This window comes from Malus domestica, chromosome 05 (genome assembly GCF_042453785.1).
Source record: "Malus domestica chromosome 05, GDT2T_hap1".
NCBI lineage: Eukaryota > Viridiplantae > Streptophyta > Magnoliopsida > Rosales > Rosaceae > Malus > Malus domestica.
The window spans coordinates 2,771,858-2,795,019 of NC_091665.1; the positions used below are offsets into that span (position 1 = coordinate 2,771,858).

A 23,162-nucleotide genomic window follows, 5' to 3' on the forward strand; every position below is an offset into this window, starting at 1 on the left:
ATTTCTTATTAACATTAATGTTGATAAATAAAAATCTCTACAATAACTTAAAACGAATATCGCACACACTTTTTTTGAGAAAGATAATCGAATACAAGATAATAAGTATGCTTGGGAGTGCTATTTCGACTATATTATTGACTGCTTTTTTAGTATGTAGGAGTCTTATATACATATTATGTTTCACTTATATTAAAGAGGTGATCAATAAATGTGGTACAAACATCGTTAAAAAAATTAACATTGTAAGAGTGATAATTCATGTAGGATTGTCAAAAATCTGAGCGGATATTTCGTTTTGATTTTTGGGTTTTCACTTGGAATGGTACCTACATGGTTCTAAGTAAAATTAAAAAATCTAACCATTCTTGACCATCCAAGATCTTGAAATGAAATTTGGGCCAACAGACATGGAATAATCCCATACACGGAAAAAGAAAAAAAATTAGTGTATGGACAGTTACATTTGTCACATGCACCACGTGAAATTTTATGCCATGATTTTTGAAGTGCACAAATTTAGCATTGTTATCAATCTTACAGTTTAATTAGACATTAAGTGCTAATGTGGTATAAACTTGACCCACAACTTAAGCCCTTGTTTACCATAAGTTCCAATGTTTAGTATCTTTACTCTTTAACTTTGTTAATCCCTTTACGAAATTGATAGTAACTGTGAATTTATAATGTGGGTTCAATCTATACCATATTAACACTTAACATCTAATTAAATGGTAAAATTGTCGATGACGTTAAATTGGTGCAACCAGAAATCACGTGGTGTAAGTAATGGACAAAAGTTCATTTTACAAATAACCCCGAAATCTTGTGGTGCAAAATGCAATTTGCCCAATTTACAGGAGATATTTTTGGATGAAACCAAAGCATTGTTCATCATGAAACGGCAGTTAGTTTTTGTTTATTGGGTTAAAATTTAAAAAAAAAAAAACTAATGAAAAAGAGCTTGAAAACAGACAAAATAAATAGTAAAATGAATAGTATCAGAATTGATTTTTTAATGTAAAAATATGATTTTTCGTTAAAATGAATAGTATCGGAAGCTTTTCGTTAAAATTCTTTAAAATTAAATGAACCAATCCTGGCAAAGCTGTCTGACGGATAATGACCATAGGTTTTAGGGTGGAAGATGAAGAAAAGGAGCCGCCTAATTGATGAGATATCAATGGTCCACCCACCAGTAACGATCAGATGAATTCTAATAATTTTACTTTTGGTCCTTTATTTGGATCTTTTTTCAAGGCGATTTTTCCAATATTTGTAAAATGACCACTTACATTTTTATTTCACTTAAAGTACAATTTTATCGTTTACTTTTATTATAATATATGAAATAATACATCACTTGACATGTTATTAATGCCAATAAAATTTCTCGCAGATTTCTTGCATTGAAATTTTCGAGTTTTGGAGATTTTTTGTAGAGGGCATAAAGTGGGGCATTTGGACGGTTCAGTACATGAAAATATTATCCACATACATCTCAGCACACTTAGCACCTTACAATCTTTGTATAATATCCACACTGCCAAAAGTATTCAAAATTATATATACAAACCTTTAGCAAATAAGAAATTCTCAAAGAAACAAATTCGTAGAAATTTACAGAAAAACAAAAGCCACATTTCAGCAAGTTCCATTGTTTCACTTGTGAAATTATAGCTAGCTAGACAGCTGCCACACCAGATAAAGAAAGAAAGAGAGAAGGTAATGGCTTTGGAGAACTGCTTGCAGCTAAGCACAGTGTGCACTACAAGAGTTGGTGCTGCTGCACAATGCTACCATCCATTTTCTTCCATGGGCAAGTTTGTTGTGCCAATTTGTAATGGCTTGAAGAAATCTTCTTTGAAATTCTCTTCATCGACTTCATCGTTTCCTCATTCCAGCAAATCACAGAAATCCCGCTTCATTTGCAAAGCTCGTGAAGCTCTCAATGAAGGTAACTCTAACTTTATAAATATAACTTTATTACTCTTGTAATTTCTGCGTAGCTACATATATATGGAATAAATTTAGTATTTTATATATGTATGTGTGTGTGTGTGTGTGTGAATATGGCGATTAGAATAACAAATAGCAACACATTTAGGATAATGGACAATTAGAGGGGTATTGAAAGCAACAACAATCATTAATCAATTAGAGCTACCCCAAGCCAACAAGGCTCTCTCCGTTTTGTGAGGGTCGGAGGGGTGGGGAACGTTTATCGTACGCAGTCTTACTCTTACTTTGCAAAGAGACTGTTTCCATGACTCGAACCCGTGATCTTTCGGTCACAAAAGAGCAACATTTTCATTGCGCCAAGGTTCGCCCTCAATCATCAATCATTACAAAAAGCAATTTGTTGTACTTTATTTCTTGTAGTTGATTTGCAATGTTCGACTACACGAAATTCTTTAGTGTATATAGTTCATGTGTCGACTCGTGTTGGTCATTCACCAATTATTTTAATAAAGATGTATACACTCATTGCACAAGAATTTTTCATTCGCTACACATCTAGATGTTCTTAACTTAAGTTCAACTATTTGTATACAAGTCCAAACCAATCCCCAAACTACTATTGGGAGAAAAGAAAATGCAGATTTGCCATATATAAATGGAATTAGTGAGTTGACTGAAATCTGCAAGCTTTGCATGCAGTTCAAGTGGTGAATGATTCAAGTTGGAGTAGTCTTGTGATTGCAAGTGAGAACCCAGTTCTGGTGGAGTTTTGGGCACCGTGGTGTGGACCGTGCCGGATGATTGCGCCGGTGATCGATGAACTGGCAAAAGAGTACGCCGGAAAGATATCTTGTTTCAAGCTCAACACAGATGAAAGCCCCAACACTGCCACTCAGTACGGTATAAGGAGCATACCAACTGTGCTCTTCTTCAAGAATGGGGAGAAGAAAGAGAGCGTTATTGGTGCAGTGCCAAAGTCCACATTGTCTGCAACCATTGAAAAATATGTAGATCTTTAATCAAATCATGTATATAATGATAGACTTCCATTCTTGTGCTCATGAAGCTGTTCTTCTTAATCTTAACTTCTCCCTTCGAATTATTCATATAATTTCCATTTTTATTGTATGCAAGTTTTTCCCACAAATTTTCGTTGAAACTATCCCCTAGAATATTCTCTTATGTGAAAATTCTAACTTTAGATAAAATATTGCGGGTGTTGTTATTGACAATCTAAAATAGTCAACCCGCTCTTTGATGAAGAAACTTAGGAGAGAAAAAAACACTTGGGAAATTATTTGCAGAATGATTTTTGAGCGTCTCAATAACAACTTCCAAGATTAAAGGTGGTTAGTAGTCTTAGTCGTACTAACCACTTCCGAGTGAGAGGAATTTAGAACTTTATACATCAGGAATTCGAGACTTGGGAGCAGCCTCTCCATAAATGGGGGTAAGGCTAGCCGACATTCACCTCTCCCAGACCCTGCGTAAAGCGGGAGCCTTGTGCACTGGGTACGACCTTTTTATACATCAGGAAAAGTATGCATTACTAGATTAAGAGATAGCTAGTAGACACGTAATTAATCAAAGTTAAAGAAGCAAAAACTGCGTAAACACTTCGAAAAACGTTAGTATTATGTTTATGTTTATTGTTATAGTACTTTTTAGATTTGGAGCTCGCTTGTTTACCATTTTGTTCTAGTTCTTATTGTCTTGGAGATAAAGAGAAAATATGTGGGTGAAATTGGTCTATACAGAATAGTTGAAGAATGATGCACAACTAATGTAGAAAATATACACAAACTGAAAACTAAACACCAAAAACGAAACTATTACTTGCATTCTGCTTTGTTTTCACTTTCACAATTTTATTGTCATTCATTCTTGCCTCTTCCTGAATTGAGATCCTCCCGGATCTTTGTGTCCGAAGCCGATAGATCCAAAGATCTAGAACACTCATTTTAAACCCTGCAGTCCTCATTAGGCTATTACACTGGCCCATCTTGCACAAACCAAGGGTCTAGATCTCTCTTCTCTTCAACAACTCCAACCTCTAAGTCCTTGAGCTCCGTACAAAGATCCGGAGAGGATGTCCTGATATTCACTGCCACCAGTACTCGTGATATTCATTGCCCTGTCGCTCAAAGCAGGTCAACGAACGAACTTACATGTAACCAAATCCAGGAAAAGCCTAAAAATACACTTTCATAGCGAAACCCCAGCTCCCATCTGAAATTTGGAGATAACCAAAAAACATGCCCAACGAATAGGTCAGAAATACAATTCTAGGATTGGATGAAAAGATCAACAGCCAAGCAGAAATCATTTGCACTCTTTGACCTCCTCTACTCAAAGGATTAAAAAAAAAGAAGGGTTTTTACTACGAAAAAACCATGTGTCGTATGCTTACTATGACGATATTTCGAAACGGAAAAAAAAAATGAAGTACATTCAAAACCACAAGAACATGAGCCTCATCAACCACAACCACAACCAGCCACCAAATTTCCTTCTTTTATATATAATTAACAGATTAGTACAGAGTGGGAGCGAAAGCCCCTCTCAACTATTTCATTCAATCGATGCACTGCCATCTTAGACGAGGCCAGAGGCAACTCCTGCCATTTCTCACGCTGCGCAAGCACAAGCGGCTAAATCAAGAACCGGTGACATGATCGAAGGAGCCTTTCATGGAGAATGTTTCCAATCATATTGAAGATTATTAAAGCCGTTCACCGCTCCAAGCCCACTAAGTAACTGGTTCCCCATATCCTGTTGTTGATGGTGCATACTTTGTTCTCGAGCCATTCCGACCCTTCCATTCATAACAGAATTATTTCCCATTGCTGCTCTTATTCCATTCGCCATGGAAGGCTGCTGACCTAGTCCGCCACCCATACTCCCAAATCCAGCACCCCCAATTCCTGAGTTATTGTTAGTCATGCCATTCAATCCTGTGTTGTTGCTTGTTGACAAAATCCCATTCATGTTTTTCAGATCGTTGCCCAAAGAACCAGCACCAACCATACCACCTGGGCCGCTAAGCTGGTTGGACATCATCATTTCATGTAAAATTTTCTGGACAGAGCTCTGGGAATCACTTGGATCAGCCTCACCCGAAAGGGTTGGCTGTTGCATGGATATATTTGCTGGTGAATTTGCTGCACCCATGTGATTGGCAGCTGTCATGACACCTTGAGATGTTTGAGAGGGATTATTTGATGAGGGTGTTGGTGACTGGAATGGAGAAGGGTTTGGTTGTGTTTGTGGGATTGTACTAGAAGAACCAGGGGATGGAATCTGAACAGAACTTCCTCCATATGGACTGTTTGCGTTATTCATAGAACTTTGCTGTCTGGAGTTCATAGAATTCTGATGGAGGAGCCCAACAATGGTGCTTGCAGAAGTAGATGTGGATGCTGTGTTCAGAGCATTATTTACACTAGCAACACCATTACTGGCAGCAATTTGCGTAGCAGCGGCCTGAACAGAGCTTGGATCTCCATTTGAATTCTGGGCGATCGTTTGTTGTTGCTGCTGCTGCATTTGCTCCTCGGACTGTTGTGCTTGACAGTGAAACCCAGTTGAAGCACTCGTCCTTCGAGGAAACTTGGCCAAGCTCTCTGAAAGAAAACAATAGCAATGAACTACTGCGACCCAATCCTATACTAGGGTGGAGCTGCTAACGTTTAATGAATTGTAAGTATTGAGCCTAGCGTAATAACTTGCAACACTATAATGAATTGTAACTACCATGAAAACCACAATATAATTCTTTAAACTGCCATGATATCGTGCAAAGAAACAGTTTTAGGGATCAGAACACAAGTGCAATAATTTAGAGTATATAAATGTATGTCTGTAAACAAATTTATAAGGTAATTGTAAAAATCACAAATCAGATAGCAGGGGCCCTATGACCGTAGTAAGAAAAAATGAATCACCCCAATCACTATCACATCCACTATCTAGAATCTAGAGCCCAATTAAAGAACCAAGTTTACATCTCGGTCTAAATTGTTAAATGGCAAGGGACCCCCTGGATCCTGATTGAACCAATTCGGATTTTCTGCATTTACTGGAACAAGTTCAGGCTAATGTCATCTAGATTTTACAGTTGCAAGGGCACAAATATTTAGATTCAATATTCTTTAGCTTTTTCTTCATTTCCTATGTTACAATTCCAAACATTGATATGGGGTATGAAGCATTTGGGAATCTCTTCAAACAAAACTGTGAAGAAGAGTGCAGGAAAAATCACTTCTATGCACGCAAAAAATGTTTCTTGTAGAAGCTTGGTGATCCAGCAGCAGCCTCATTCACTCGCACAAAGATAAACTGTCAGTCTTCTTTGTGCTCTCTAATCATTGTTGTTCACCAGGACACTCTTTCCTGAACACCCTTCCCCTATCTCGTACAGTTGCCAGCTTTTTCTAGCATAATTTCAGCAAAAAACTTTATATATTTCTTGGGTGCTTTTCTTTCCCCTTATCCGTTCTGAACCTTCTGTTATTCTTAGAAATTGTATTTCGTTTTAAGCCTCATGTCCTAAGCAGAATACAAATTTTGTGAATACCTATTACTGGAGCAAACAAGAAAGAAAAGATCACACTGCTAGTTCACTTATAACTTTTTACGTTCAGAAACTCAAGATTTTGACTTGTGGGCAGCCTGCATTGTAAATTGAAGGAAAGATAAATTCCTCTATGGTTTGAAGTCCAAGTTACGAGTAGTTTAGGACAATATCACCTCTTTAATTGAGTCAATACTTTAATTTCCAGCAAGCATCCTTCTCGCTTTCCACAAATTTCTCTCATCAAGATTCGAGAATCTTATCACATTAAAATCAGTTTATGTATACTAAATCCTTGTTTCTTAAAACCCAACCCAAGTCTAAACATAAGCAGATTTCTTCCAATCTGTCTTTTACTTCTAGGCATCAGGTCATTAGTTCTCATACTCTTCTTCCATTTAGTTATGTTTACACTTCCTTTGATATCCCAAGAAATAGAAATAAACTAAGGTCTCCTTTGGTGTCTAGGATTGGGTTCGATAACCCACTATATTCAGGGTACTTTGATGGAAGAAATGAAAAACTTGTGTCCAACTTGAAGTTAGAAGACGGATTACTTTTTCATGAAACTTGGCCATTCCTGTCCCACCCAAAATGGCAGGATCAGAAGGGATGAGTTTCTCTCATGTTTAATCCCCTTAAAATGAAAAATCATTCACCTCAACCTTCAATATACCTTGAATATAATGTGTTATCCAGTCCAACCCAATCCTAGAGACCAAATGAAAGTATTAAAGCTTAAGCTTTACTGCAAAGCTAAGTACCCAATCTACTCCACTGTAGGCTCATTTGTTATTCTTAAGAAATCTATACATCTTAGTTGTAAAAGTCTTAAGTTAACTCATTAAGTCTTATTAGTGACAAGTAAATTTTTCTAATTATTTATGTAGCGTTATATCTCCATAAAGTAAAGACTATAAAGAAGAATGGAGAACAGAAATTTGTATAATCATGGTAATTTAGTTAACATAGCAAAATCAACTTACCCATAGGTCCAGTCCCTGTCTCTCGGCTGTAATCAATCAAGTCTTTCATACTATTAACTACTTCTGATATCTGCATTACACCCCAAAAAATTAAATATTTAAAATAAAATAAGAAAACATCAAAATGGTCGATCAGGCTACAAGAAACCTCAATTACATGGTTCACTGAAACAGGACCCCAACTTAGGAACATAATTTGTTTGAAATCTATGATATTACACTTCATGAAGAAGAGACAAGATGTTGGTAATAAATTTTTTCTTGAAACAAAGGAATTTCTGGCACAAGCAGTCCAATTACAATTACATGGCATATCTATAGAAAAGATAGAGTGAATGAGAAAAATCATTCCAAACCTCCCCCCCCCCCCCCTCGCCCCTCCCCCCTTTTTCCCCCCTTTTCCTCATGTGTCCATACAAACAAATGAAACTTCATTTTAGATGGACACTACATCTAACATAGGAGCAAATAATTATTTCTACAGGTTCAACTATGATCATACAATTTATATCAGGAATATGATCCCTGGGCAAATACGATGAACACCGAGTAGGTTGGTGCTAAACATTGGCTATAAAGCACAAACAAATGCTCCAGCACTATATGCAAAATACCAGGTGTTTCTCAAAGCCAATGATGATACTTAAACTTTGCAGAGATAAAAATAAGAAATTACCTGAAGACACCTTACGTATCGCTTTGTATAACCTAAATCATTTACTAAAGGCACTTCCAAGGTTTTTGCCAACTGCCGCGCTGATGATACAAACCTAAACCAAAATTACACAGGAGGAATTAAACAAATATCATAAATTCTAAACCAACCATATATTTGCTTAGACATTTGAACTGAAAAAGACAAATCCACCACTGCATAGAACAAAGGTTGAAATGGAGGCGGGTGATTTCTGCACATAGGCTCACTGTATCATTAAGATCTATATGACGAAAACACAATAATTGCACAATTCCTCTGTTGTGTCTCTCCTGATACAAGTTTATTTTTTCCGGAGAAGTCCTATATAAGTAATCAAGAACATACAATTTTGTGACATTAACAAAATAAATAGATGGGGCAATGTGCAGCATTCATCTTCAAGAAAAGCATTGACTGCTGATGTCTCCACTTGAAATGTGAGACTATTCGTATGAGCAAGTGCGTGCACAGAACATGAACTGATAAATAGAGAGATACAGAGCAAAAGAAGGCATAAGGACAATCCAACATTCACTTATCACAAACAAGCCATGAACATCGATTATAGCCAAACTTCTATAAAAGAAAAACCATTTGAAAGCCCAAACCTTGTCAGGCAAAAACACCACTCAAATGTTTACAAAAATGAGACGGAGAGATTAAGAACCTACATATTACAGTTACTTTGTATCTCTGGAAGAGATATATTGGATGATGCATTTTGAGTAGCAGCCTGGTATTTTTGAGCTGCAGCACCAAGCTGACTAACCTGCATAAGGCAAGAAAACATTAGATATGCAAAGTACTATATGATTGGTAAATATACTCAAATTTGCCTCACATGCAACAGATAGGGAATGTCAAGAATTTTGCTAGTTTGGTAAAATCGAGATTAATGTCCAAAAGACATACACAATCCAGACCACTTCGACCTGAATCTCAGACGTTTATAAGTCATTTATATAACATTACTAAATATATACTTATATAGTCAACTTTTTAATCAAATTAGACTCAGACTTGAATTTGAGCCAATGTATTTTGGTATGGTCTAGAAAATTTTCAGCTCCAAAAGTCAGCAGAAGTACCATCAGTAAAGCATTCGGCAAAAGCACTATCTGTAAAGAATTTGGCATAAGCACCTACCCTTTCAGTTGCATTACACAAAATAACAAATTGACAATGGATCAACACTTAAGAGGTGCCATGGACGCTTGAACATCCAATAAATATGCAATAAAAGAACGGGATTAATAAGAAATGCATACAACTGAGAGTTACCCATATGATACTTCAAGATATAATCATTCGCCAATTCCAAATCATACAAATCCAAGAAAAGACATTAAGCCAATTCACTGTGGAACACTTGGCTGACGGTGCATCCTAAGAAATGCTCTTTACTTACAAATGCAGTTGCTCCTTGAGCAAATGGTGGAACAGTAATAAGTTTAGAATTCAATATTAGTTCTCAATATTTTCACATACAACTAAGTCCTATTTCATCCAAACAATGTACATATTCTTGCACAAAAAGAGGTTGAACAGATGAATTTGGAAGTTTTTCGATTTTCCACATGAAGAGAACAGAAACTCCCTAGTTATGAAATCATAAGGGTAATACAATCCATAAAAAATCAATGTGATTACTTAACCTTGTTCCTAGAATATAATGTCAAGCACAGGATAACCCATCACCTAATCGTGTTCAATCATTTAAGTGTCCAGTTGTCAATGACTTGACAAGGGTTCTAAATCAATCAGTAAATTATATTCTTTGTTTTGAAATATTTCTTAGAAAGGAAAAATAAGTTATATTCATAACAATAACGGAGAAAAGAACCCATCAAAAGTAGAAATTTGATAGTAACCTGAGGTATCAGTAATCTTCGAGGGATAAGCTCTTCATGGCGCCTTGCACAAAATTCCCAAGAGCATATCTGCCAAAGGAACAGGAGAGACAGTTGATAAATACCTGGTGGTGCGAGACGGTAAAAGGTGTTATGAAAACAGTATTTTGTCCAACCTTCAGATCTGGAGAGAAAACTATCCGAAGTTGGCCATCCCGAACAACACGAAGTTGCTCAAAAACACTTTCTTGTATTGCTTTAGCATAGTCCAACACAATCTGGCCAGATGAATTATGATACTCGCGCGGCATATCAACATAAAGAAGCTCCTCCAATGTACCACTTTCATACTTGATTTTAAAAAGCCGGGGAAGAACCTCAACGGTCGCTTCTGAAAATTTGATCAGAATAGCTCAGATACCAGTTGTAAATTGAGAAGAACATGAACAAAGCACCTACATAGAGCATTAAAAGTAACACTGGTGTCTATCCAACCAAGATATGACATTGATAGGCACAAAAGATAGTACTTAAAAGAGATTGCATAACGTACCAAAGCCACGCCCAGGCTTGCGATTGCATATTTCACAGTGCCATACATCCTGCACAATATGGCAAATATTCTCATGAATGTCAAATAGCTCAAGATTCATATAACACCAACCGAAAGTGTATTTTGAATAATGTAACAGCTACTATGACATTGAGGACACTCCTCAAAATGAGATGTGGATACTAATATCCATGATGCATGTATTTTGCAATTAACCTCATTTTACTAGTACAGATACCAAACATAGATGGGGTTCACCAGATTACTATATCCTAGATACAGACCTGAGGAAAAACGCCAGTTGTTTGTCGGCCAGTTCCATACATAGAAACGCACCACTTCTTCTTCGCATGGGGTACAAAATATTCAGCAACAAATTTTCTCCAGAATTCAATGTTGTTGTCCTATATAAAAGGCAGGCATCATCACTAACTATAACAATCATCCAAAAAGACCAACAAATTAGGCATGGGGATATCTTACTTCAGGCCTGTGCTGTTGCTGATACATATAATGTGTCAAACGCCGAGCACACATTCCAGGCTCATATACTGGTTTCGCAGGAGATCTCATAGGCAGATTCTGCTGCGGGAACTGCTGCTGTAACTGGGGGCGTTGTTGAGGCATTGCTTTCAAGAATTGCTGCTGCTGGTGTTGTTGCTGTTGCTGGTGTTGTTGCTGTTGTAACTGCAATAATCTCTGCTGATGCAAGATGTTCATCTGGGCAGCAGCATTCTGAGAAGGCTGCCTTGACATGTGGAGGAGCTGTTGTTGCTGCTGTTGATGCAAAAACAATGACTGATCAGATTGCTGCGGTTCCAATTTTACAGGTGGCAAGCTTCTCATAGTTTGAAGTTGTTGGGGTTCCATTTTCACTGGACCAAGACTCAAAGACTGCACCTGCTGCTGTTGCTGCTGCTGTCCATGTTGATCATTTGTCAATTGGGGCTCTAACTTTACCGGCCCAACACGAGCTAAGCCTCCTCGAATAGCCTGAAATTGATGCTGCTGCTGCTGCGTATTGTGAGGGGCAGAGAACTGTTGCATTGGCTGCTGACCATGCTGGAAATGCTGTGTTTCAAGTTGCTGCTGCTGTTGTTCCGTCAACAGTTGGTTACAAGAAGGGTTTGAAAATTGTTGCCCTTGCCCTTGCCCTTGACCATGACCATGACCAGACGTACCGGGATTAGCCATGTTTGATGCACCGTATGACAAAGAAGGTGCATTGAAACCCATTCCATTGCCAACACCAGAAAGTGGATCAGATTCAGCACCAGTATCCATACCTCCACGTTGGTTGCTACCAGGACCAGAAAGCCCTGGATTCGAAATTCCATTTCCATACGACTGATTAAGGAGAGAAGACACATTGGCTACATTGCCAAGCATATTACCATATTGAGTTCGTGGTGAGGCAAGCGAGGGAAAAGCCGACTGGGAACCTTGACCTCCCAACATTCCAGAATTTGAACGCAAAAGTGAAGGCGAAACAGACTGGGCACCACCAATTGGAGTGGGCGGCCCCGAAGGCACCATATTTCCAAAATCACAAACTAGAAATACTTGGTGAAAGTACTAAATCTATCTAAAGCAATGTGAATTCCACAAGCCTAGATTACATAACAAGATGCAAAAACTCGGGTATGGAGCTCAACTCTGAAAGCATCGTGCCCCTACATCCAAGGCCATAGGCTTTATTGTGCACCAACAGAAAAGGCTAAGCATTGTGTCTTGGGCACGTCGTGCTCAGTTTTACCAAACACGGGCCAAATAAAAAAGAAACCAATTACCAATAAACAGGCTGTAATTCTGAACATTCTACAATCTCACTATCTTCACCAAGAAAGCAGTCTCCGACCGGCTTCCACATGAATCTTTGTTTATTACACGAACTTTCAGATCCACCATAACCTCAGCCCTCGTAATAACAAACAAATCAAACTCTCTGCCAAAACCAGACTAGAAATCTCAAAATTTGTCACTCTATCAACCAAAACCACCGCCAATCAAAAGCCTGAAATGAACCAAATCACCAAAATTCACGAATTGAAAAAATCCCACAAAATGAACAAAATTTGAACACAACCCAATTAAGATTATTCCCACAAGTTAAACCCAAATTCCACACCCAAAACCCCAAAACTAATCTCAAGATTTCCAAAGTTTGCAAAACTAAACCAGTAATAGTAATGAAAATGCCAAAACGGTAGGCTAAAACAGCATCGATCGGACCCAAAGCCCCCAAATCCACCACTAGTGAATGAAAATCAGAAAATAAACAAACAAAAATACACACACAAGAAATAGTAGATTGTACTCACCAGTAGAACTTCGAACGGTAAGACAGAAGGAAAGAGAGAGACTTCCCAAAAACCCACAAAGATTCTAATGCATAAAACCCGGAATTTTGATTATTCACTGAGTTCGGCTTCAATTTTATTTGAATTGAGTGGGGATTCTGTTCCCCTTTTTAGGGTTCCGTTTTCTCCCAGTCGGGTCTGTGTGTTGGCTGCTCTGAGCACAAGTCCTGTCTTCTTCGGTGGTTTAGCTTTACAGGGAGATTAGAGGGTTGTAGAGAGAGAAAGAGTTCGTAGAGAGAGAAACAGAAGGGGGAGAGAGAGCCTGTGTGTCCTTGCGGACGTCAAAATTGTATTCGATTCGATTGAATTTTCTTCATTCTTTACCTTTTTCTCTTTGTTCTTCTTTCTTCTTTTCTCTTTCTTTTTCTCTTTCCTTTTCTCTCTCTTCTGAAACCAAGTCAAATGCTATTCTACCACTCTCCTCTCCTCTCCAACTTTCTTACGTTATGCCATGCCTATTTATATATATACACAGACATACATGCATGTATCATGCCATACCATCCCACTATGATCATCATCATCATTGTCATGATACATGATCCACTACATCTATTTAATTATTAAATGGCACTCTTTGCTGCCTTATTTACGAAGTTGCCAAATTCTAAATGTTTAATAAAATTAGGGTTTTATCACAAATTAACTTAGCTCCTTATTTTGGTCATGCAAATTCATAATTGGTCAATTTCGTCTTGAGATTCGATGTAGCAAATTAATTTGGTCATTCTGTTAAGATGCCGACATTATTGTATTGATGTCCTGACATGGCAAGCATAGGACCCACAAGTCCAATAAGATATTGTCGCATTTATTATAACACAAAATAAATTTATAAAAAGTGTTTAAATTTTTCAAAACTACCAATAACAATTTAATTTTTTTAAGGATAATACTAGGAAGATCAAAATTTTAAACCAAATTTTGCAAACCAAATGTGTCACCAATAGGAAATAAGCACGTTAATCAACGCTTAAGTCATAATCCACATTATTTGATTTACAAAATTTGGTTTAGAGATTATCTTTCTTTTAAATAATAATAATATGGTGCTTCCGTGCACCAACCCTATGCTCCTCCTCCTCGTCCCAATATTCACCTTTGGAACCTTCCTCTTCTTACATGGAGTGGAAGCGGTGCCGAAAGGTATGGCTTGCGGGGGTCACCGACCATTCAAAACTCGTGAACCAAGCATGTAAATGTTTTCGGGGACCCTCCGAATGTTTGATGTAATGCATGTTAGCATATCTCAGTAGCACTTAGCAGGTTGCGTCGACAACACTTGACAAATGTTATCGATATCACTCATCATATTGCTTCAGCAAATGTCGATGTGACACACCCCAACCTGGAATGTCTATTAGGACTCCGAATCGAGCTGCGCTGGCCGACACCTGGAAGGTGACGAAGCCATAAAGTGTGATGATGTGGAAAAATGTGAATAAATTTAAACATAAGAGTGCGCTAGTGAGCGGGAAGGAACCCATTTCACGTGCGATACAGAGTGTTTGTACCATACTTGACCAATCCCAAAACTACTGAGCACCGGTCAACGTTATACCGTCAAGGACCCAGAAGAGTTTCCCTCCAACCAGGAGGTCAATCACAGCGCGACACGTGTCGACATCAGAAGCCAATCATAGCACGATACGTGTCAACATCAGAAGCCAATCACAACACGACACGTGTCAATGTCAGAATGAAACTAGAAACTCTTTTCTATAAATAGAGATCATTCTCCCACAATATTTCCTAATGTCATTTGTACTAAATCATTTACTAGTACTCACAAAATGAGAGCTTGAACCTATGTACTTGTGTAAACCCTTTACAATTAATGAGAACTCCTCTACTCCGTGGACGTAGCCAATCTGGGTGAACCACATACATCTTGTGTTTGCTTCCCTATCTCTATCCATTTGCATACTTATCTACACTAGTGATCGGAACAATCTAGCGAAGGTCACAAACTTAACACTTTCTGTTGTACTAAAGTCCCCGCTGATTTTGTGCATCAACATTTGGCGCCATCTGTGGGAACAACATTTATTCCTACTCTCTTCAGCTTTGCCAAGCTGGTTTCCACTATTCATACATTCTCTTTTGACCAGGCATCCCTCTCCAACATGGGAAGCAAAGGAAGCCACAGCACACAGAATGACACCTCTCTTGCACCTCTCTTGCACCTAGTGCAAAGCAATGAAAGAATGAATGAAAGAGCGTTGCTCTTCAAGCTAAAGTCGACGAGCTAGAAGCTCAGAACAACAAGATAGTAATGAAGAATAAGATCCTCCAGGAGCAGTTTGAGAAGCACTTTGAGACGCTCTACGAAACTAGGCGTACTTGCCCATGTGGACATCAACCATCATCTGGGTGCCCCCCATCACGGAGGGTCACTTCCCTTCGACATGGGTATCCCTGATGAGGAGCGAGCTAATCATCAAAACATTGATCAACATGAGACTTCTCTCAACCCAGATGCTTCGACCCGAAGTAGAAGAAGTGGAGGAAGACACCTTCTTGCAGAAGGGTTGGAAGGATCGAAAGCTGTTTATCGTGACTGCTGAGGGTTTCTGAAAAACTCGGTCCCCTACCACGACCCAGGCCAGCTGCCAATCTAGAGAAGGAACGACAGGTCCCAGAGGAACATGAAGGTACGGGGGACTTTGAGGTATTCCGACAGACTCGCCCTAGAAGTCAGTACGGCGAGTCCAAAAAAAAACCACACGCCTTTGCTCAAACTTTCCTACTTCCAAGAGACGATGGAGACTTACGAAAGAAAATTCCAGTGGTACATAACTTCACTCAGGACCCCCTTGTCCTACAGCTCGTTGAGGAAGTAAACAAGTTGAAGGCCGAACGTCAGGCCGAGATACCTGACTGGAACCAACCTAGGCTTTGCCCTCTCACAAAAAGGATCCTCGACACCCCATTCGAGCGAAGACAAAACAAAAGCTTGGTTTACAACTCTATATTGGAAGGGAGGACCCAATTGAACACTTTAACCTCTTTGAGTCCACCATGGTATATCGGATGCACACCAACGAATAGCGATGTCTTCTCTTCCCCTTCACCGTCTCTAGCGGAGTTCTAAACTGGTATTGCCATCTTCCACCTGAGACAGTAGACTTATTTGAGGAATTAAGGAAACTATTTGTCTCTCAACACATCTTCAAGACCGATCACTTGCATTCTACAGATGACTTGTACACTATTCACCAACAAGAGCTTCATCAATGGAGGGCAACCATAATTTTCAAAAGCTTCACACACTCTTGATCAAGACAGTGTGAAGCAAAACCAATTTATGGTGCCAATAAAATCTTCATCAATGGAAGGCAACTACAATTCTCAAACCATCGAAGCAAATTCAAGACTGTTCGAAGCAAATTCAATTTATATGGTTCATCCAAAACTTCGACTACTACAAGGTGTGGCTTGCATCACAATCTCTTGCTCAACAGTGTGGAAGAAAAATTTGTATATGTTGTCTCTCCCACATTTTCAAATTTCTAGTTTCCAAAAAAAAAAAAGAATTAGGAAATTCAACAAAGCTTTATCAATGGAGGACAACTACAAATTCTCAAAAACTTCACACTATCTTGATCAAGATAGTGTGAAGCAAAATCAATTCATGGTACCCAACAAAAGCTTCAACTCCAAAGCTTCACCAACAAAAGCTTCATCAATGGAGGACAACTACAAATTCTCAAAAGCTTCACACTATCTTGATCAAGATAATGTGAAGCAAAATCAATTCATGGTACCCAACAAAAGCTTCAACTCCAAAGCTTCACCTACAAAGCTTCAACTCCAAAACCTCAACCTACATGCTTCACTCACAAAGCTTCAACATACCAGCTTCAACAAAAAGAAAAATTCAAAGAACTTAGTGAAGAAGGCCTTGGTGTATTTAACACAATACGTTGAAATGAAGCAAAGCTTGTTTATTGATATCTCCGATAAGTTACAAATATGTACATATACATGAATAAAAATAAACAAACAAGATGGAGCCTTCACAAAGGTTGCTCAGGAGAAGTCTCAACAGTCGGCAGAGCCCCAGAAAGAGGAGGCACCAGAGGGTGATTATTCGGAGCCTCAGTACTAGGCAGAACCCCAGAAGGAGGAGACACCGAAGGTTGATCATTTGGAGATTCATTACGCTGTACAGCCCCAGAAGACGAAGGCAATAAATGCCTTTGGAACAAACCCACAAACCTCTGATGATGAAGTAAAATCTGATCATCAGATTCCTGCAGCTGGTCGAGCTTCCTCTTCATGTTTGTAGTATAGTCATGTGTGAGTCTGTGCAACTGTTTATTCTCATGCTTGAGCCCTCTGATCTCCTATTTTAGACTTATCACTTCAGCCGCCAATGATTCAATTTGGCGGGTTCAAGCAAATAGGCGTTGGGCCATATTAGACACAGAACCTACACACTGAACACTGAGAGCCAGAGAATCCTTAACAGCCAACTCATCAGACCATTTGGAAAGTAGTCTATTATCTTTGGGAGTGAGAAGGTTCCTGGCCACCACCGCAGCGGTCATATCATTCTTCATTACAAAGTCCCCAACGGTAAGAGGACCAGTAGGGGATAAGAAAAATGGGCGACATATGTTGTCTTGAGAAGGCATGGCTGCCTCTTCACCAAAGTTCAAGTCAAAACGACGGTCGGATGGGCCAGACATTCTCAGAAATGATGAAAGAGAAATGAGGTGCAATAAATCTCTGAAGTAAGGGGAAAATTCCTACAAGCAATAACTCTTTGAATGTACTTCTTGCACACAATTGGTGCCCTTATAAAAGAAAGGGCAACATGGTCGTTGGTTCAAAAATCGAAGAGGCACCACTCTCAGGATTCAAAAAATGCACCACTTTCCATGCGCAACATCAGCTTCTCGGGTACCACAGATAACTTTAACAAAGATCTCTGACAAAGTTTAGACACATAAATTTTGAAGGTCCAGCTACCCTACTATTACCCACAAGGGTAAAGGAACAGCACCACTGCTTGATAACTAGAAAGTCCCAATGTGTGTTAACATCTGTGCTCCATGGCAAGGCAGACTGGCAAAAATACCCAACCTTTACTCACATTCGAGAAAACACTCCTAACAAGATTGCTTTCTCAAAAATCGAAGACACACTGCTCTCCGAATCTCGAGAGCCAGACTCCCAACAGGATTACTTTCTCAAAAATCGAAGAGACACTGCTATCCGAATCTCAAGAGTCAGACTCCCAACAGGATTGTTTTCTCAAAAATCGAAGAGGTACCGCTCTCCGAATCTCAAGAGCCAGACTCCCAACAGGATTACGTGCTCAAAAATCGAAGAGGCACCGCCATCCGAATCTCAAGAGCCAAACTCCCAACATGATTACTTTCTAAAAAATCGAAGAGACACTGCTATCCGAATCTCAAGAGTCAGACTCCCAACAAGATTGCTTTCTCAAAAATCGAAGAGGCACCGTTCTCTGAATCTTGAGAGCCAGATCCCCGACAGAATTGCTTGTTCGAAAACCGAAGAGGCACCGCTTTTCGAACTTCGAGAGCCAGATTTCCTTGGATAAAGCTTGTCTGCAATCTTCACACGCAACATCAACTTTCCAGATACCACAGACCACTTTTTCAAAGTGCTCTGACAAAGTTAAAACATGTGAAGTTTGCAGCTCCCATTACACTGCTATGACCAAGAAGGGTAAAGGAATAGCACTACTACTTATTTTTAGGGAGACTCCTATATATGTCGACCTCCATCCTCCACAGTCAGGCAGACCTGCAAATAAAAAAACAATGCTCAACTTTTCTTCACATCCAAGAGGGCACTCTCAGCAGAGTCTCTCGAAATACTCAGCTTCTTTTCCTCCCGATAATACCTCTGCAAACAAGCCACACCAGAACTAGAGTATCTCATATCATCAGGGTTACAAGCAAGAGTATCTCATATCATGTTTTTTCCCTGTCTTTTCCTTTGGCCTTATTTTTACCTGCAAGACAAGGAGAAAGAGAGCAAACAGTCAACACTTGGAAGCAAGCTTCCAGTCAGGAACTAACTGTTCGGAACCCCTTGCCTGATTACTTACCTGGCATTGCTCTCGAGTACTCATCTTCAACATCTTATGCTTCCAGAGAAGATACCACATTTGCCTGAGGAATAGATAAGGCAAGTGAGAAGGATACAAGGAAGCATGTGAAGACAAGCGTAACAGAACGCATATCGATACATCCACTACTTTGTCAACAGAAAAAGTATCCCATATCATCAAGGTCGAACGTACTCTAGATTTGATGGACTTGTTTTGACCCTCAAATTCTTGAGTCGGCCTTCTACTCTAGAGGAAGCCAGAAAACCCTCCAGCCCAGTTCAAGAATAAGCAAGTGGAAAGTTACTTCTTCAAAAGCAAAAGTATCTCATATCATCTCTTCTCCATTTGCTTCTCTTTATCCTTGTTGTTGTTTACGACACAAGGAGAAAGAGAACAATCAACCGGAAGCCGAAGTCACACCTCTGATCCAGGTTGCTTGCTTAGAAGTCTGATTGTTTACCTTGTCTGTTACCTTTTTCGGCAAATCTCCTAGCTCAGCGACTTGGGGGACTCCTACTATAGGGTTTGTATTGCACTTGACCAAGCCCGAAACTACAAGTAAGCTTCAAGTGAAATTGATACATTACCTTGTGCATCTCCACCGGTTAAAGATACCACCCTTGGATGGAGGAAGAGTACTTCCAAAGAAAATGCCATATCTACCTATGAGACAGATAAGACAAGTGAAGACGATACCACACTTCGGTACTTAGAAGTTTCATGATTACTCAACGGCTTGGATCTTGCAAGTCCCCAACCGAGGAGCTTCCCTCACTCGAGAACTTAGGGGAGCACTGTTTGTACCATACTTGACCAATCCCGAAACTACTGAGCACCGGTTAACGTTATACCGTCAAGGACCCAGAAGAGTTTCCTTCCAACCAGGAGGCCAATCACAGCGCAACATGTGTCGACATCAGAATCCAATCATAGCGCGACACGTGTCAACATCAGAAGCTAATCATAACACGACACGTGTCAGTGTCAGAAGGAAACTAGAAACTCTCTTCTATAAATAGAGATCATTCTCCCACAATATTTCTAATGTCATTTGTACTAAATCATTCACTAGTACTCACAAAATGAGAGCTTGAACCTATGTACTTGTGTAAACCCTTCACAATTAATGAGAACTCTTCTACTCCATGGACGTAGCCAATTTGGGTGAACCACGTACATCTTGTGTTTGCTTCCCTGTCTTTATCCATTTGCATACTTATCCACACTAGTGATCGGAGCAATTTAGCGAAGGTCACAAACTTAACACTTTCTGTTGTACCAAAGTCCCCGCTAATTTTGTGCATCAACACAGAGTATAGGTATAGTATAGTAAGGTGAGATAATGATTATACCATCATAAAAGACATCGATGCTAAAAAGTGCCACGAATCTTCATCGATACGGAACTCTGCTGCTAAAACCTGGAAGGATACAAAAACAAAAAATGTGAATGAATAAAACAAAACTCTTCAAACCAATGCATAAAATATCGATGATATTGAAAATATCGGTAGTCCAAAAACACCGAAATTTCGATGGAAATATCAGGATATTATCGATAGCGATAAAATTGAATAAAACTACGGAAATTGTAAGAAAAACTTGGAAATTTTTATTGAAACTTTGCAGGATGTTTATTTAGTTAATTATCTATTAGTTTATCACAAAAAATTGGAAGGAAATGCATTGCATGATGGATTTAAGTTGTCACATCCCGGCTCGGGGCGGACCACTTCCCGGGCCCGCTCCACCACCGTAGCACGATATTGTCCGCTTCGGGCCCAGACCATGCCCTCACGATTTTGTTTCTGGGAACTCACGAGCAACTTCCCAGTGGGTCACCCATCATGGGAGTGCTCTAGCCCCCTTCTCGCTTAACTTCGGAGTTCCGACGGAACCCGAAGCCAGTGAGCTCCCAAAAGGCCTCGTGCTAGGTAGGGATGGGAATATACATTTAAGGATCGCTCCCCTGGGCGATGTGGGATGTTACAATCCACCCCCCTTAGGGGCCCGACGTCCTCGTCGGCACACTTCCGGCCAGTGATTGGCTCTGATACCAATCTGACACACCCCGATCCTAGAATCAAGGCGTGCTGGCCGTCACGTGAGCGTGACGTAGCCAAAAGTGCGGCACTACACTGCATATAAGTCGGAAGTAGCTGAAGTAGTCTGTACGACATGAATGGTGTAGTGCCGCACTTTTGGCTACGTCACGCTCACGTGACGGCCAGCACGCCTTAATTCTAGGATGTCACATCCCGGCCTGGGGCGGACCACTTCCCGGGCCCGCTCCACCATCGTAGCACGATATTGTCCACTTTGGGCCCCAACCATGCCCTCACGGTTTTATTTCTGGGAACTCACGAGCAACTTCCCAGTGGGTCACCCATCCTAGGAGTGCTTTGGCCCCCTTCTCGCTTAATTTTGGAGTTCATACGGAACCCGAAGCCAATGAGCTCCCAAAAGGCCTCATGCTAGGTAGGGATGGGAATATACATTTAAGGATTGCTCCCCTAGGCGATGTGGGATGTTACATAACTGATTTAAGTTCATTATATAGCGAGCTGTCAAACATTGTGAGTATAGAAAATATGTAGTAATTAATGATAGAAGTTTAAACACACCATAATCATTTATATATAATGAATTAGTACAATATTTTACACTTTATACATTGCAGGGTAAGATACATGAGTGACTTAGTACCACATAGAGTTTCTATGAGGTTCAAAATTTTCACTATCTTCATCATCTCTATGTGTAGAGTAAGTGTATTGTGAAGTTGTTGAAGGAGTAAAATGGGATGGGTTCGAATCCCCTTGATGTTTTTTTTAAATATAGAAATTTATCTTAGATAATAAATATTAGCTTGCAAGCCTTGTAGACATCTTAATGACCATATAAATATTACAGGCTGAATATGTAATCACAAACACATATGTAGCGATCTTATATATTAAAAAATAAAAAAAATTAAGAAAAATTAATTATTCCTTTTTTCACTTTAATTTGTTTAAGCAAAAAAGGTAATAATCAAAGAAAAGCACGAAGGGCATTGCGGTAAAACTAAATGGCAAAATTGTTTTATACGCGTCTCTCTGAGGCCCATCTTTCATCGCCATTACCGACCTTTCCGTCCTTCATAATATCCCCCTCCCCATTTCTCTTTCCCTATCGCTCGTCCAAGCCTCTCCTCTCCATTCTCTCTCTCTAAAACCACAATTTTTTCTTCCTTTCTCTCTCTAGAAAAACCACACCCTCCATTTTTCTTTCTTTCCATCTATCTATATCTTTGAAAAAAAAAAACAGAAGAAAAAAAAAGGGAGGAAGAGAGAGATCAATCGATCGATTAGAATTTGAGTGAAAAAAATGACACAGAGAGCCGAGAAGGAAGAGACGGAGTTCAAGGTCCTCGAAACTCTAACGCACTGCGTCAACAACTACGACGTCACCGGTAATCCATCCACCAACAACATGTGCCAGAAGTGCTTCAATGCCGCCACGGCCGCCGCCACCACCTCATCGTCTTCTTCGTCCGTCACGATTTTGAAGTTTTCTGCGGAGAAAAGTCCGAGATCTACCTCATCCTTCAGCTTTGAGGCCCCGGCCGAGACCTTCAAGAAGACGAAGGCATCGGAAATCGCAAGATCGGACGAATCGCCAAATAGGTGCGTGGTCAATCAGTGTTTCGAATGCCGGAGAAAGGTCGGGTTGACCGGATTCCGGTTTTATCTCGCGATATTATCGATAATATCGAGATATATTTCCCAAATAATGCATTAAAATACTGAAAATATTGTATCTAATATTATCGCAATAATATCGACAAAAATATCGATATATTGATGATAATTAAATGGATATGTGTGAAAATATAGTCCTCTAAAAAAACCGATATTATCGGCGAAATATCACCGATAATATTGATATTTTGGTCATTGCTTCAAACCAATTCCAACTACCAAAGATAGTAGCCCCTCGCCGTAATACCTGTTTAATTTTCCAGAAAATAACAGGTGTGACTATAAATCAAAACCATAACCAAAATAATAGTCTTACGGTTATGCTACGTCAAATATCTTAACAAGAA

The 23,162-nt window shown here is 39.5% G+C and overlaps 3 protein-coding genes across 4 annotated transcripts; 2 read left to right on the top strand and 1 right to left on the bottom strand.

Annotated features, from left to right (window-relative positions):
- Nucleotides 1–1,376: 1,376 nt before the first annotated feature.
- Nucleotides 1,377–3,064, top strand: LOC114824736 (uncharacterized). The gene is made up of 2 exons (XM_029101840.2): nucleotides 1,377–1,957; nucleotides 2,662–3,064. Exons 1-2 carry the CDS (start codon nucleotides 1,729–1,731, stop codon nucleotides 2,979–2,981), a joined length of 549 nt encoding a protein of 182 aa, XP_028957673.1. The 5' UTR covers nucleotides 1,377–1,728; the 3' UTR covers nucleotides 2,982–3,064.
- Nucleotides 3,065–4,457: 1,393 nt separating this feature from the next.
- Nucleotides 4,458–13,420, bottom strand: LOC114824735 (transcriptional corepressor SEUSS). 2 transcript variants are annotated; one of them, XM_029101838.2, is made up of 10 exons: nucleotides 12,943–13,420; nucleotides 11,105–12,635; nucleotides 10,906–11,025; nucleotides 10,622–10,670; nucleotides 10,245–10,459; nucleotides 10,090–10,158; nucleotides 8,890–8,987; nucleotides 8,198–8,291; nucleotides 7,522–7,591; nucleotides 4,458–5,585 (listed from the first exon to the last, which is right to left on the bottom strand). In XM_029101838.2, the coding sequence occupies exons 2-10, from the start codon at nucleotides 12,155–12,157 to the stop codon at nucleotides 4,651–4,653; spliced, it is 2,703 nt and encodes a 900-aa protein (XP_028957671.1). In that variant the 5' UTR covers nucleotides 12,158–12,635; nucleotides 12,943–13,420; the 3' UTR covers nucleotides 4,458–4,650. The 2 variants fall into 2 exon arrangements, with proteins under 2 accessions (XP_028957671.1, XP_028957672.1); XM_029101839.2 differs by having other exon boundaries at nucleotides 11,105–12,566; nucleotides 12,943–13,418.
- Nucleotides 13,421–22,441: 9,021 nt separating this feature from the next.
- Nucleotides 22,442–22,855, top strand: LOC103407265 (zinc finger A20 and AN1 domain-containing stress-associated protein 5-like). The gene has a single exon (XM_029103625.2). It carries the CDS (start codon nucleotides 22,442–22,444, stop codon nucleotides 22,853–22,855), a length of 414 nt encoding a protein of 137 aa, XP_028959458.1.
- Nucleotides 22,856–23,162: the final 307 nt, after the last annotated feature.

Excerpts from the sequence above, each read along its gene's own strand:
- LOC114824736 (XM_029101840.2), top strand. The coding sequence starts at position 1,729 with ATGGCTTTGGAGAACTGCTTGCAGCTAAGCACAGTGTGCACTACAAGA. Across the intron at positions 1,958-2,661 it reads TCGTGAAGCTCTCAATGAAG|TTCAAGTGGTGAATGATTCA; the intron begins GTAACTCTAACT and ends CTTTGCATGCAG.
- LOC114824735 (XM_029101838.2), bottom strand. The coding sequence starts at position 12,157 with ATGGTGCCTTCGGGGCCGCCCACTCCAATTGGTGGTGCCCAGTCTGTT. Across the intron at positions 11,026-11,104 it reads AGCAACAGCACAGGCCTGAA|GACAACAACATTGAATTCTG; the intron begins GTAAGATATCCC and ends CCTTTTATATAG. Across the intron at positions 5,586-7,521 it reads GACAGGGACTGGACCTATGG|AGAGCTTGGCCAAGTTTCCT; the intron begins GTAAGTTGATTT and ends GTTTTCTTTCAG.
- LOC103407265 (XM_029103625.2), top strand. The coding sequence starts at position 22,442 with ATGACACAGAGAGCCGAGAAGGAAGAGACGGAGTTCAAGGTCCTCGAA.